The sequence below is a fragment of the Labrus mixtus genome, chromosome 8, assembly GCF_963584025.1.
Source record: "Labrus mixtus chromosome 8, fLabMix1.1, whole genome shotgun sequence".
Lineage (NCBI taxonomy): Eukaryota > Metazoa > Chordata > Actinopteri > Labriformes > Labridae > Labrus > Labrus mixtus.
In genome coordinates, this window is record NC_083619.1 from 8,965,022 (window position 1) to 8,976,493 (window position 11,472).

The 11,472-nt window shown below is 40.8% G+C and overlaps 1 protein-coding gene across 1 annotated transcript in view; it reads right to left on the reverse strand.

The window, feature by feature from the left end:
• The window catches only part of LOC132978363 (unconventional myosin-VIIb-like), a 30,775-nt gene extending 19,594 nt beyond the window's left edge, over positions 1-11,181 (reverse strand). Inside the window, exons 1-21 of the mRNA XM_061043502.1 lie at positions 11,075-11,181; positions 10,742-10,774; positions 10,383-10,484; positions 10,106-10,258; positions 9,196-9,264; positions 8,964-9,079; positions 8,743-8,870; positions 8,185-8,327; positions 7,869-7,982; positions 7,615-7,768; positions 7,129-7,205; positions 6,915-7,034; positions 5,649-5,791; positions 5,355-5,565; positions 5,097-5,232; positions 4,841-5,007; positions 2,952-3,092; positions 1,679-1,837; positions 1,401-1,493; positions 319-413; positions 75-159 (exon numbers count right to left, since the gene is read on the reverse strand). Coding sequence (XP_060899485.1) covers positions 75-159; positions 319-413; positions 1,401-1,493; positions 1,679-1,837; positions 2,952-3,092; positions 4,841-5,007; positions 5,097-5,232; positions 5,355-5,565; positions 5,649-5,791; positions 6,915-7,034; positions 7,129-7,205; positions 7,615-7,768; positions 7,869-7,982; positions 8,185-8,327; positions 8,743-8,870; positions 8,964-9,079; positions 9,196-9,264; positions 10,106-10,258; positions 10,383-10,484; positions 10,742-10,753 — 2,418 coding nt within the window. The 5' untranslated portion in view covers positions 10,754-10,774; positions 11,075-11,181. The remainder of the gene's footprint in view (positions 1-74; positions 160-318; positions 414-1,400; positions 1,494-1,678; positions 1,838-2,951; positions 3,093-4,840; positions 5,008-5,096; positions 5,233-5,354; positions 5,566-5,648; positions 5,792-6,914; positions 7,035-7,128; positions 7,206-7,614; positions 7,769-7,868; positions 7,983-8,184; positions 8,328-8,742; positions 8,871-8,963; positions 9,080-9,195; positions 9,265-10,105; positions 10,259-10,382; positions 10,485-10,741; positions 10,775-11,074) is intronic.
• Between the last annotated feature and the right edge of the window lie 291 nt (positions 11,182-11,472).

The window sequence follows — 11,472 nt, forward strand, 5'->3', positions numbered from 1 at the left end:
AGCAGAGATCTGGGGAGGCAGCGTTACGTCAGTTACAATCTGTGAGTTTCATAAAAGGTTGTTAAGTAATAGACCTTTCTTTCTGCTTTTTTCAGTCTGTAAGCTCTCCAGTTCTTCTGCAGCACCAACACTGCCCTCCTCTTCTTCAGAAAAGTCTTCCTGCAAAGACAGAAAAAAGGGGCATATTATCGTTACAATAACATCTATCTATCCAAAGCTACAATGTAAGCAAACCCATCCCTGTTGGCATATTGTCAACAAAGATAATGCATTGTACCTATGACCTCATTAAAATCACAGCTCATATCTCTTCTTCACCTGTCTTTATGGCCCAACATGACCCTCTGGATCACCACAGCTTTCCTGCTCAGTTCTTCTTCCCTCAGTCTTTCCAGGAAAACATCATGAGTGTCCTGAAGTCAAGACACAGGAATACACATTCACACTTTTCTGTTTGGCAGGAAAATTATTGTAAATTATGTATTACATACGTCCAAGATTAAAGGAGAAATATGCAACTTTGACACCTAGATTTTAAAATGGGTACACTGAAGCTTCAGTGTTTAGCCATCTCTGCGTGGGTCTAGAAACCTTTCTGCGTTCTAACTACTCTCCATTTTTTTAAAAGCATCTCCAATTTTTAGCCCAGTTCTACCACGTTTCAACCCGTGGAGCTTATTAGAACAATTCCGAGGCTATTTAGGTTGGATAGAAATATCTGTTCATTTGCCCACTTCCATCGCTGCAACACCTGTTGGTTTGCAGTTTGCCTGGCAAACCGAGGGGCAAAGAGCAGTTTGGGGGTTCCTTAAAACTGCCTACCTTCTGTGGTCAAAACAAAAACAGACCATTCAGAACTGAAATCTAAACTCAGAAGGAGGACACACTGGTTGCTGCTTTGTTGTCAGAGAAGCCAGCACTTCAACAGCATGTTTCCTTAATGTCTGATGACATCATAAGGTCATTTTATGATTTAATTTAGTAGATATCTTCTCTATATTGGTTCTTTAACGACCACAAATAAAAAGTAACAGGTGCATCATGCAGTAATAAGTAACAGAGCACAAATCAACTCAGGGGAATATAATATCAGCAGAGGATTTCATATTTTAACATTCTTCACTATTACTGTGCAGTAGTAGTAGGCCTAATGGTTAGTTTGCGCCCCATGTGCAGAGGCTGTAGTCCCCCAAGATGGCGGCCAGGGTTCAAATCCGGCCTGTGGCTCAATACCTGCATGTCTTCCCCCACTCACTCTCCCCGATTCCCTACTCTTTCCACTGTCCTATGCAAACAAAGGCTTTAAAGCCCAAAACTATGTTGTTGTCTTTTAAATTACTGTGCAGTGATGTTCTGCTGCATCAAAATAACTGAGAAATTATTTTCAAAGTTTTCTTCACCTTGAGGAAAATCTTGGTCCTGCCTATTTTCCACTTGTCCTCTCCTTTAATCACTGTCCTGCAGATGGCTTCACAGCAGGCAGCAGCCGACTTCTGCAGAAACAACAGAGAGTTTATTTGTTGATGGAAAGACGCTAATGACAGTCAAGACACCAAAGATGCAAACCAATCTTTAAAGATATAATAATGAAAGGGGCTGAATTCTCTTGGTTGACAGTTATGGTTAAGATTTTAAATCAACAGTCCACATTGTTATGAATCATATAAACAGGACTAACCATCCTGGGGTCACAGACGGTGGTCTTCAGCAGCACCCTGTAGCGCTTTAGGAACTCGTTTAAAGTGTGGCGGATGGGGTATCCCAGCTTCCTGATGCGGATGGTGTCCATCATACCGGAGTATCTCAGCTGACGAATACACAGTTCTCTGTCGAACAGCTGGACGAGAGTAGAGTTCGATGAGTGTGGATAAGTGGGCCTGAGAAGTATTTTGACCTCTTTCGTCTCAGGAACAGCAAAAGCACGTCTTAAAGCCAACGGTTTTATCAGCTTATTGTTACTGTGATATTATTTAAAAGGGAGAGGAAACAAATCACCCTAATTGGCCCCTTCCCCTGTAAAAATGTAAAATAGTCACATACCACAGCTCTAAATATAATATATTGGAATTTAACACCACGGCAAACTAAAACAGTTTCCCTGACAGTGTCATTGGTAAAAAAGATTAATGCGAAGTACAGCCGAGGACGATGGGAACGTCTTAAGTTTAGGGATATATGAAACTAAAACAAAGGATATTAAGAAATGAGAAAATTAAGAAAATAAATTGCGAGTTGTTGACTGTTTCTGACCAAATTTTCATGAAACTCAACTTCCAAGACTCGAGAGAAAGTGAACAAATTCATCATGAGTCATCATTTTGGGATCATGAATGACTGTATCAGTTTCTATGACATCCCATCAAGTAGATTTTAAGAGAGTTCAGAGGATAACTAAAAAGAACTTTGAGATGCTAAAGGCATTACAAATGAAATTCAGGAGGAGGGATTCATCCTCTGAGGAGCATGAACCTCCACATTAACTATGATGGAGATCCATCCAGTAGATGTCAGGATATTTACATCTTCACCAAAGTGCAGGGGTGACAGACTGACATGACCCTCGCTGGAGCCAGTATAAACCAGGGAGGGAATATAACTTTGACTAAATTAAAAGCGGCAAGGAAGGACTCCGGGGAACAACCCGACACTGTTTGTTAGAAGGTTTATATTAGAGGAAATTTGCTCGATTGCTTTATGGTAACAAACAGGAAGAGCTCATTGTTAACCCATATAGTCAAGGGGCTGAGAGGCAGACTGGAAAATTAATCTTCTACAGGGGAACCAAAGGTGAAAAAGACAAGGGCAAACTTACATAACCACTACTTTCCTCATTTCATACATTATTTTTACAGTCTATAAATTATACATCCCTGTATAAATACACATGCTTAAAATAGCAGCTGTGTTACTCTGTGTTGTTATTCTGCAGTGTAGTAGCAGTAGTGATTCACCTCGGACTGTTTTTTGTTGTTGGGTTTGAAGCAGCGGATGAAGAAGGGCTGGCAGGCGGACAGAGCCTTCATCAGAGAGTCCAGAGACTGACGGAACTGACCACTCAGTGTCAGCACTGGTTTTCTGCCGTCAGTCCGAGACTGTGCAGAAGACAGAAAATCATGATGCCATGTCGGGAACACAGTAGAACTGTCACACCAGTGTCATGATCAATACACGTACCCTACCCTTATTACAATTAAGACTAAATATATAAATGTCAATTCTAGCATTTGATTGTAAGATAATGGCTTCTGTTCAAAATGAGGTGAGTTCCAGTAAAAACAGGAAACATTATCATCATAACATTATCTCTCCATCCCAGAAAGGCGGCATGACACAACATGACACAAGATGACACAAGATAAGATAAGATCGGATAAGATTAAACTCTATCGCAGGTTGTAGTTGCTATCGCAGCTCAAGAGGAACTTAAAGGAAAACGAGACAAAACAATATCATTGCATTGTACAAATGTCACTTTTTCACAGTCGGTTAGATCTGCACGGATAACAGCGGAGGTAACTCTAATACAAAAGTGTTTTTGTAACATTCAGGGGCGTGTCCAGACTTTTTGGACTGGGGTGGCCCAACTGGGGCACCGACTTGCGCATGGGTGGCCGGAAGTTTGTGTGCACACACATGAAAGAAGAACTTTTATTCACCCCTTCTGTCTGCACTAATCACATGGACTTTTAAGTAGCACAAGGTAATGGTAACATAAACGTCTTCTAAGCTTAATTCTTTAAGGACGCAAAACAATATGTGTGTCTACAGTCATGATTTAAAGTATTTTTTAAAAATTGCAAAAAAAAACATGTGCAGACTAAAAACTATGAGCTGCTTGTTGCAACACAGCCTGAATGGTGGATTTCAACATAAGTCCCACCTTGGGTGAGGCAAACAGCCAATAATCGTTAAAGGGCATATATGTAACTTTCAAAAATACTGTGTATGTAGCGATACCGCATGGCCGTTAGGCGAACTGAACCAGTAACCTGTTGCTCGCTCCCTCGCGCGCTAGTCATACGTGCTCGTACGTACACAAACGAGCATCATCATCGGCCGCGAAAAACTGAATCTTCACCGGCATAATGTTTACAGAGGAGGTAAGTGGTTATACACATGTGAAGTCTGTGAAGGAGTCTTTGTGTCTGTATTCATTCTCCATCCTACAAACGACAGTCTCGGCAGGCACTGGCTGAGAGCAGGAGTGTGTGATGAGTTTGTACTGTTGATCTCTGTAAGCGGAGCGGAGTGAGGAGGACGTTGAGAACATGCATAAAATGTCACTTCCTGGAGCTTTCGCCAAAAATACGACCCCGGGAAACTTTTATACAAGCAACACAGATAGACAGTGAACATCTACTTTTTCACATCAGTTAACCGTTCGCTTATTATTGGGCGAAAAGTTACATATAGCCCCTTTAAGGATGTCTGGGGTGGCACCTAGAGTGGCCGATAAGATTTGAAAGGGGGCGCATGCCACCCCTCATGCACTCTGTAACATTTTAATAAATATTGGCATTAGAGGTTAAAATAAGTGAAATATATATTTATTAAATAAATCTCAAGTATTGTCAGAAATTGTCTGATTTGCGTTCACCATCATCTTGCACATTCTTACCCAACTTCCAGCTCCTCCATTACACCTTTTGTACATATTAACATTGTTATATCTATCTTGTTCCTTGACAGTAGAAGAACTGCTGTTTGTTAGATTTTTACTATATTTTATTTTACTTCTGTGTTCATTGTTCTAGTACCAGGAAGTCCCAGACCAGTTCCTTGTTGAACCTAGCCAGCAATAAACCTGATTCTAGTTACTGCTGAGGCTGTGATTTCATACCCGTAGTGAGCTCTTAGGTGTCATGATGACCTTCTTGTTGTTACCGATCTTCCCTCCGTTTGTTGAGAGCTCTGACTCAAATATCTGACGCAGCAGCTTATTGGTGGAGACGTCGACCATCTTGATGATGTCAGAACTAACGGCATCTCGGTTCTTTTCCAGGAACCCTTCACACAAAAAAGAAGAAGGAGCATAACCTATCACTTTAGAGCAGCAGCAGGCTCTTTAGTCTTCTATTTTAATTTTTGTTTCCTACCTTCAGATTCGTAGTAAACCACGCCTGCAAAGTGGTGAATACCAAAATCTGTGTTGTGTTGACTTTTAGAGGCGATGTAGATCTTGTTCCCGCTGTGCTGCTGGTTCATCTTGTTCAGCATCGTAGAGTCTGTGCCCTGTGAGCCACAAAACAATACTTTGAATTTAAAAACAAGTACTAGTATTAGACTGAACCAGCAGATTTTTACATATATTGTTTTTGTATCGATGAAAAATCAAGCCATTAAAGCTCCAGCACCTTTGGAAAATGGCTCTCTTCATCAATCAGAGCCAGCAGGTTACAGGCCTGTCCAGCCAGCAGGTCCAGGATGTTCTGGTTGTCGCTGAACTTGATGTTATTCCATACGATGTCCTCCTTCTGGTACTCCTTCTGCTCCAGCTTGAAGATGTGAGCCACAAAAAACTGCTGCAGCTTTTCGTTGGCAAAGTTAATGCACAGCTGCTCAAAGCTGTAAAATGACAGGGAGGTATTTGATCAGTTTGAAGGTTTTTTTGTGATTAGCCTCACAGATGTGTCACGAACTATCCTGACCTGTTGGTGTTGAAGTTCTCGAAGCCAAAGATGTCGAGCAAGCCAATGGACAGGACGGAGGATTTGGGGGTTTTGATCAACTGTTTATAGATCACGCTGTTGATTTTTTCAACGATCCAAATGAAAAGCTTGTTGTAGATTGCCTGAAAGATCCGACACAAACAGCAGTCTTTTTTGAAGTCTTTTTATGCCTTTACTTTACAGATAGGACAGCGGATACAGTCAGAAAACATGAGAAAGACAGAGAGGGGAAAGACATGTGGGAAAGGAACCTCAGGTCAGATTCGAACCCAGGCTGCCCGCTTAAATGACCACAACCTCTGTACATAGGGACGAACGCACTAACCCCTAAACTAAGTTTTCTGAACATACATTATATGTCCAGATAAAAAGATAACTGACAAAAGTAATCAAGTGCATCTGTGACTGGAGTTTTTTTTATCCCTGGATCCCTCAACTTCGGTATCTTTATACGTCATTGTGTTGCAGATCCTTGCAAAACAATCCCCTCCCCCTTAAAGTTTGACACTAAAAGTAAGTGCAAATTCAAAGTTTGGTTTGTTTTGATTTTGGCGACCCCTGTGGACAAAGCAGTACCTCTGATCACTTTGCTGATTTTGTCCCGTACATGTGTAAGTCATGATATTCAACAAAGCTATCTTCTCCTGCTTTCTTTAAACATACACATGTACCATGGTTTATACAGCGCACAGTAAGTAACTCTATAGAAAACAAATCATTCTTCTCTGTGATGGACTTGTATACTTTTGTATGTCATAATGATACATCAGTATTCATTTCACTCTGTTTCATACGCAGCTAAAAACTCCCCACAGAAGCTTGAAATGGATTGAATTGGTGTTGTATTTAATCAACCCACAAAAAAAGTTAAAATATTTCAAGCTTGGGAACATTTTACAGGTTTTAAAAATAGTTAACACATAAAATATGAAAAGCTTTAAGTTTGTTAATCAAAGGAGTCAGCCAGGTTGTAACACTAGTAAAAGTGGAGATTCTTGAGGGTTGGGTTCATGGGTCAATACACAATGCATTGTAAATGTGTGTAGCTGTATGAAGTATAACAATTCAATGATTCCCTCTGCAATCAAACACGAAGAGTCCCGTCATGCTGTATTAAAGTCAAACACTTCCTTGTGGGACTAAAGATGCAGGAGTGAACATTTACAAAGTCAAGGTTCTTTTATCTGGAGCTAGGATCTAACGAGGAAACACACTCTGATTTACTGACATAGTGAACTCCATTACCTTGACGAAGGCGTCTCTGCAGTCAGAGGCCTGCTCACAGCTCAGAGGTTTGGTCACTCGCTCTCTGTTCGTCATGAACGAACGATGGGTCAGACTCGAGGACAGAGAAGACTTCTGGACCTGAAGACAAAAAACTGCTCAGTTGAATTCTGAAAAAGTCATCGCGTCTCGTGTCAGATAACAAACGGTGAGCGTGGGCTAACAAAGTGTTCACCTGCAGTAGTGACGCTGCGATGCTGAAGTGCTCTGACTTGCTGACATCGCTGGTTTCCAGGTTGTTCTGTGTGTTTGCTGGATGGAAAAAAACTATCAAATGTAACCACAACAACAACAACAAAGTAGTAAAGAGTGAAGCAAAGTGAGATCTGGAGAGTAACTCAGCTGATCTGCAGTTTAAAGGTCTTGAGTCTTTTGACTTTAAGGTACTTTATACATCAAACTTATGTTTTATATATTTGAATAAAAAGTGCTACATGCACTCCCTTTGAGATGATGAATATGATTAACATACTAAACATTCATTAAGCTTAATCTACCAGTCAGTAAATAATGAACTAAATTATCTTCACATCAACCAACAGAAATGTCTGTTCTCACTGGAGAGCCACACTAATAAGATTCATAAATATGAAATGAAAGAGGAATGTCGTCCAGGTTATGAAAACATGAACACATACATGTCACATTTGTATACACTCACCTTCAAAGCAGATGTTTCCCAGGTGCAAAATGGCCGCCAGCAGCTTGAGGATTTCCTGACACTGGCTTTCAGAGAAGTTCAGGATCTTCATGGCAGATCGAATATGTGCGTAATCTTTAGCATCATCTCTTCCATCACACCGGATGCAGCCGCCCTGCAGCACGTGAGAGGGAAGACTCCAGTTATGTTTTGTTGTTGTTAAACTTTTATGGTTGGTGAAGGAGACACAATGAGCTGAAGGTAGATTGAAATACTTTAGTGAGGAATCTGTACTCCTCGGCTTTTCCAAGGTGAAGGATTTTCCTCTCCTCTGCTGTTAATCCTGCCAGCAGACAGTAAAACATGTGGTAGTTTCTCTCCTCCAGGGCCTGACAGGGTGGAAGGAGAAGTACGTGTTCATGTGGCAGAAAGATCAACTGAAGGTGTCACTTTTTATGCTTTACCCACACTGCATGATTAGGATAACAGCATGTTTATTCGCCCAGCCCTGCCACAGATAGCGTTTAGTTTTACAGCTTTAGAAAGAAGATGTTCGCTCTGAGAGAGATAAGAGGAGCCAAGCTGCCTCACCTGATGGCAGACACGAGACTTCTCCAGCAGATACTGGTCCACTCGAGCTCCTTCAATCACTCCATCCTTACTGAAGAATATCTCCAGATATTTCCCAAAGCGACTGGAGTTATCATTGCGGATTGTTTTAGCATTTCCAAACGCTGTATGGGACAAACAGGTAGGACTTTCAACCACTTATTCATTCTGTGTCTGTGTGCATCATTCATGTGCAGAGGATGTGAGAGCGGCACAGGCCCAGATTTTAAAAGGCATTTTTGTTTTTTAAATACTTGAAAAATGTGTGAGTGGTCTGACTTCTTTTGCAAAACGGCTTATTCAGCCAAAAAGAAATTCTGGTTTGGAGGGATTTGAGAAAAAACATGTTTTCCGAGATTGAAGAGGTTTATGAGAAAAAACAACAACCTTGAATTTCTCCTGAGATTAAACAAATTTAAATTTGAATAAAAAGAATTAAAAAGTTTTTTTCTTTCGAGGACTCACACTGTTTCACTTGCAGGCATTGTTTGTCTGTTGCTTGAATGTCCTGGTATTAGTGCAGTTGTTTTTATGTCCTACCTTCCAGTATGGGGTTAGACTCCAAGATCTGCTGTTCAATCTGCTGTTCAGAGAGTTCTCCGCTGACCGCTGCCAAATACTGAAGGATCAGCTTCGTGCTCTCCGTCTTCCCTGCTCCTGATTCCCCACTGAGAGAGAAAAAAATGAAGCAATTAATGAGAAAATAAAATGTGACACAATTTCTAATCAAAAGCAGTGAACAGAAGTGATTTGTTTCCGACCTGATGATGCAGCACTGGTTCCTGAGGTGGCGTTTCATGTTGCTGTAGCAGGTTTCAGCGATGCCGAAGATGTGTGGAGGAAGTTCTCCGAGCTTTCGACCCTGATACAACTTTACCTGAAGAAAAACACATCAAATTGTTGTAACCTTTGAGGGAGAGTTTCCACTTTTTTCCAGAGACAAAAGTGAAATATTAGGGATGAATATGCTTTGTATGTTAGTGCCCGCCTTACCTGGTCAGCTGAATACATGGGATAATCCTGGTACGGGTTCACGGCCACCAGCACTGAGCCTGTGTAGGTCTTACATTTAGGAAAAGAATAGCATTAGGCAAAATCAGGTTTAAATTACATTTCATTTACGTCATTCAGTCTGTGATTCTTAAAAGAACAGGTCAATCAAATCACACACAAAACATTTTTTTTTTGCTTTTGCAGCCAAGAAGTGGTCGGATAGATGCAGAGGGGTGACAGTTAAGATTTACTGTGGAGCATTTCTGAGTCAGAATCAGGTATACATTATTGCTTTGTAAGTAGGCGTGGAGACCTGCTTGAGGTCTAATGAGGACAGGAGAGCTAGGAAGTCTGTTGTCTGGGCTTTATCAGTGTGGATGTTCATGTAACCCATGATAATCAGTGGTGTGCCATCATCAGGGATAAAAGTTATCCAGGCAACACCCTGGTGGGCGATGAAGGATAATAAAAACCTTCCAGTAAAAATAGAGAATTATCCTGAGTTAGTCCTCTATTGCATCTAGAAAACCATGTTATGATCAAATGTATCTACCATCACCTTTTCACACTTAGACGAATACAATAACATACGGCCATTTGTTAGGGGTGGGGACAAAGCTGTAAAATAAACGTACCCAATTTCTGAGGAGAAAAACTGTGGGATTTGTTTGAACTAGCCCTTTAAAAATGAATGTAGCAGCAGCATGAGCACCAACTCGACTTCAACGCAAAAAACAACGTACCTAAGATAATGTAGCTCAATCTAGTGACAACACTTTCACAGTTTACAGTTATCAGGCTTAAATCAAGTCAGTCAGTCATTCAGTGATCATATCATTTGAAAACTCCCTGAGACTTTTATCAGGTGAAAAGTCAGCTGACAGGTAGGTTTTTTTGTGCGTGGGCTTACATAGATGCTGCCTTGTTTGTGTCGGAGCAGCAGGTTTCTGAGGAGGCCGGCCTCGTTCATGTCTCCCAGTTTGATCATGTCGTCCACACCCTCTACTGATGTTGGGTGCATAATCTTGAGAGAGGCCTCCAGCTCCGGGGACAGACTCTGCTCCTGGGAGAGGTTAAAGAGAGAAATTATACAAGATCTACGTAGGGTGGAAGCAGTTTTCATCATCATGCTTAATGTGGAAAAGCACACTGTATCAATAATATCTTAGTCAACAAAGGGCGTTTACCTTTCCCTCATCGTCCACCAGTAGCCACTGGCCTGACGGTGTAACTTTCACCCTGGCTCCAATGGGGACCCCGATGTCGGAGTCCACCCAAACCCACTCCCCCTGAAAATTCAGAGCACAAAATATTAATATATTTATATAATATATATATTTATATTAAATATAAATGTCTAAAAAAATCTGAAAATGTTATAAAATCCTTCATGAATTCCCTTGATTGACTTACAGCAGGGAAATGTGAAATTACATCCAGGAAAGAAATATGCTCTTAAATGATTCAAAAATTTTCTTATAATAGAAAAACGCACTCACAAATTTTACTGTCAGTGGGCCTACTGAGAGGCTTTCTATAAACTTACCTTTCTTAGCATCTCCGGTTTCTCACTGTCCTACTCCCTAAACAAAGAATCAAAAAGATGAGCTGCAGTTTTCAACAAAACGTAATAAACTCCAACAAAACATGTTCAGTTACACTTTCAGCTAATCACAATTATAGACAATTATAATTGAAGATTTTACCAAACGCCTTTGGTTTTTCATTACAGAGACAACAATTCTGCTCAGTGACGCTGGTTAATATACGCTTTGGATAAAAGCGTCTGCTAAGTGAATTGTAGAATTGTAGAATTCATATCGTATCAACAGATTAAAGAAAAGTCACTCAAACCAAACAATTAAGAGGTCTACCTAACGATTCTTTGATCTTCATTAACACCACTCGGTCAGGCTGTGGAGCTGCTGTTAGTCTCGTCACCCTCTTCAATCCGTCTCAATGAAGAAGGAGGAAATACACAGCTCTCTGAGGGCTGACAGATAGATTTTTATGGCACTTTGACTTTGAACTGGAGTGTAAGGGAAAGGAAGAGGAATAGAAACCAATCTCTTACCTAGAGGTGGGAATCTGTCCTGTCATGGTGAGGGTGTTGTCCAAGCCTCATTTATTTTTCTATCTGTTGGGGTAACCTTTAGAAACAACTGTTTTAAACCAATAACAGCACAATCATAAATTATCTAACAAATCTTTCCATACATGGCCTTGACAAAGATGGCCATCCAGTAAGTTTTGTAATGAATATATATGCGGCCTTTG